Source organism: Haplochromis burtoni, unplaced genomic scaffold (genome assembly GCF_018398535.1).
Source record: "Haplochromis burtoni strain Fernald_Lab_line unplaced genomic scaffold, NCSU_Asbu1 Contig_26, whole genome shotgun sequence".
Lineage (NCBI taxonomy): Eukaryota > Metazoa > Chordata > Actinopteri > Cichliformes > Cichlidae > Haplochromis > Haplochromis burtoni.
In genome coordinates this window covers 3,508,028-3,509,847 of record NW_024582387.1, presented here as the reverse complement: position 1 = coordinate 3,509,847, position 1,820 = coordinate 3,508,028, and the positions used below count along the sequence as shown (strand labels likewise).

The window sequence follows — 1,820 nt, the reverse complement described above, 5'->3', positions numbered from 1 at the left end:
AAGTCAACATAGAAAAATAATCCTCCATTGTAATCTTGTGCCTCCTTTTGACTTTTCTCAAACTTCGTAAATCCTCTTTCAACTCTTTATGCTTTTTGTTGTTTTTTGCATTTTCACATATGAGTAAAAAACTATATCCAGACACTACTTAATACTAAAGATACTGTGATCTTTTGAATCCTAACCTAAGCCAAAACTTGAATTAACACAGACTAATCTGGGGGGAAATGGCATTCATAGCAGGGATTTTTTTTGTTTAAAAAACATAATAAAAAACTGTGTAGTCTCATTTTGTCAGTGGTGACATCCTATATTCAGTGCAGTGCACCCAACGGTGGCTAGTATTCTAAATTACAAAGAAGTAGATGCATCAAGCATCACCTTTCATAAGTTTTGACTTTATTTCTGAGCTGTCTACAAACTCCTAGGTCATGTTGAATACAAAGACCCCATTTAAAATGAGATGTGTTTTTCTGATTACATAGACTTTTCATGGTGAAATCTTCACCCTGTTCCTCCCTTGTTTGTCTACAAATTCTCCACTAACTGTACAGGTATCACAGAGGTCACTTTATTAGTCCTTCTAATTATCTCAGATGAATATTTTAATGAAAAAATAATACACTTTTAAAATTACTGTCTTGTTTGGACAAGACATAAAGGATCAAGGAACCCACTTTCTGTTTGAAAACATTAACATGGAATAATTTATTAGAATCTATAAGAATAAAGATTATTTTCTTCTGTTTTGACACGAAAGCATTAGATACCCTCTTTCCTTCTGTGTCCATGTAAGAAAAAAAAAATCATAATCGATTTAATACACTTTACACCAAGCCCATTAAACATTTACTAATCTTGTAAATCAACTACTGATTATATATTTAGTTCAGTTGTTTAGATTTATAATGCATCATGAGTGCATTTTTGATCGGTGCAAGGATTGATGAAGTCATTTTTACTTTTTGCCTTGGTTTTGAAACGTTAACACCCAGAGGTCGAGGGCAGCCATGGCGGACTCTGAGTTTATCCAACTCAAAGTTCTAGAAACAAAAAAAGAAAAAAAAAGGTTTTCCGAGCCACTCTTTAAGTGAAGTGTACATCTGAAGTGTAACAGTTGCAAATGTCTACCCGCTGTACATCTCATATGTTGCACAGCGATAAGTATTAAGTAACAAGTTATAAGGATTTAACTTCCTTGAGATTTTATATCTGCTGAGTTATCGAAATAAAACAAATAATCCTATGTTTTGAATTGCACTCAGATTTTATATCCTCTTTAAAAAATCAAATTCATTCTTTCCTCAATGAAATAATGAATTGGCTTTGTGTTTCCTCACATATTTACAACAACTTGAAATTGTTAGTTATTCATTATTTTCACAATACAAACAAAATCAAATATGGACCTGGATTTGAACGCTCAGATTTATACGTATGCCCACCAAAAAAAAAGATTAACCTCAATATAGCTTTGAGAATTGAACAGTACTAATGGTTTCTCTCTTTTTTGATTCAGGCGATGAATTTGGTAAGTGAATTTGACTTGTGCAATATGCTTCCCTCCTCCCCTTTGTTTGGCAGCAACACTGCACTGTCCCTTTGCTATGGCCCTCTGCTGGCATGGCGCCCCAACCCATTGCAATCCCGCAATGAAGCAATGCTTCGAAAACAGCCACGCTTTGAGCACAGTATTGCTCCACATCCTGCTACAATAGTTTAATATCCTCCAACCTCCGCCAAAAGTCAGAGTTCTGCTTGCTTGGCATAAGGTGTCGTTCTTTGATTCGGGTTCTCGCTTCTGAGGCGTATTTCTTTAA

At 34.8% G+C, this 1,820-nt stretch overlaps 1 protein-coding gene across 1 annotated transcript in view; it reads left to right on the top strand.

Moving 5' to 3' along the window:
* Positions 1-1,820, top strand: part of tead3b (TEA domain family member 3 b) — a gene marked incomplete in the record, with an annotated part of 43,063 nt that overhangs the window by 34,067 nt on the left and 7,176 nt on the right. The window contains 1 exon segment of the mRNA XM_042219027.1: positions 1,520-1,531. Coding sequence (XP_042074961.1) covers positions 1,520-1,531 — 12 coding nt within the window.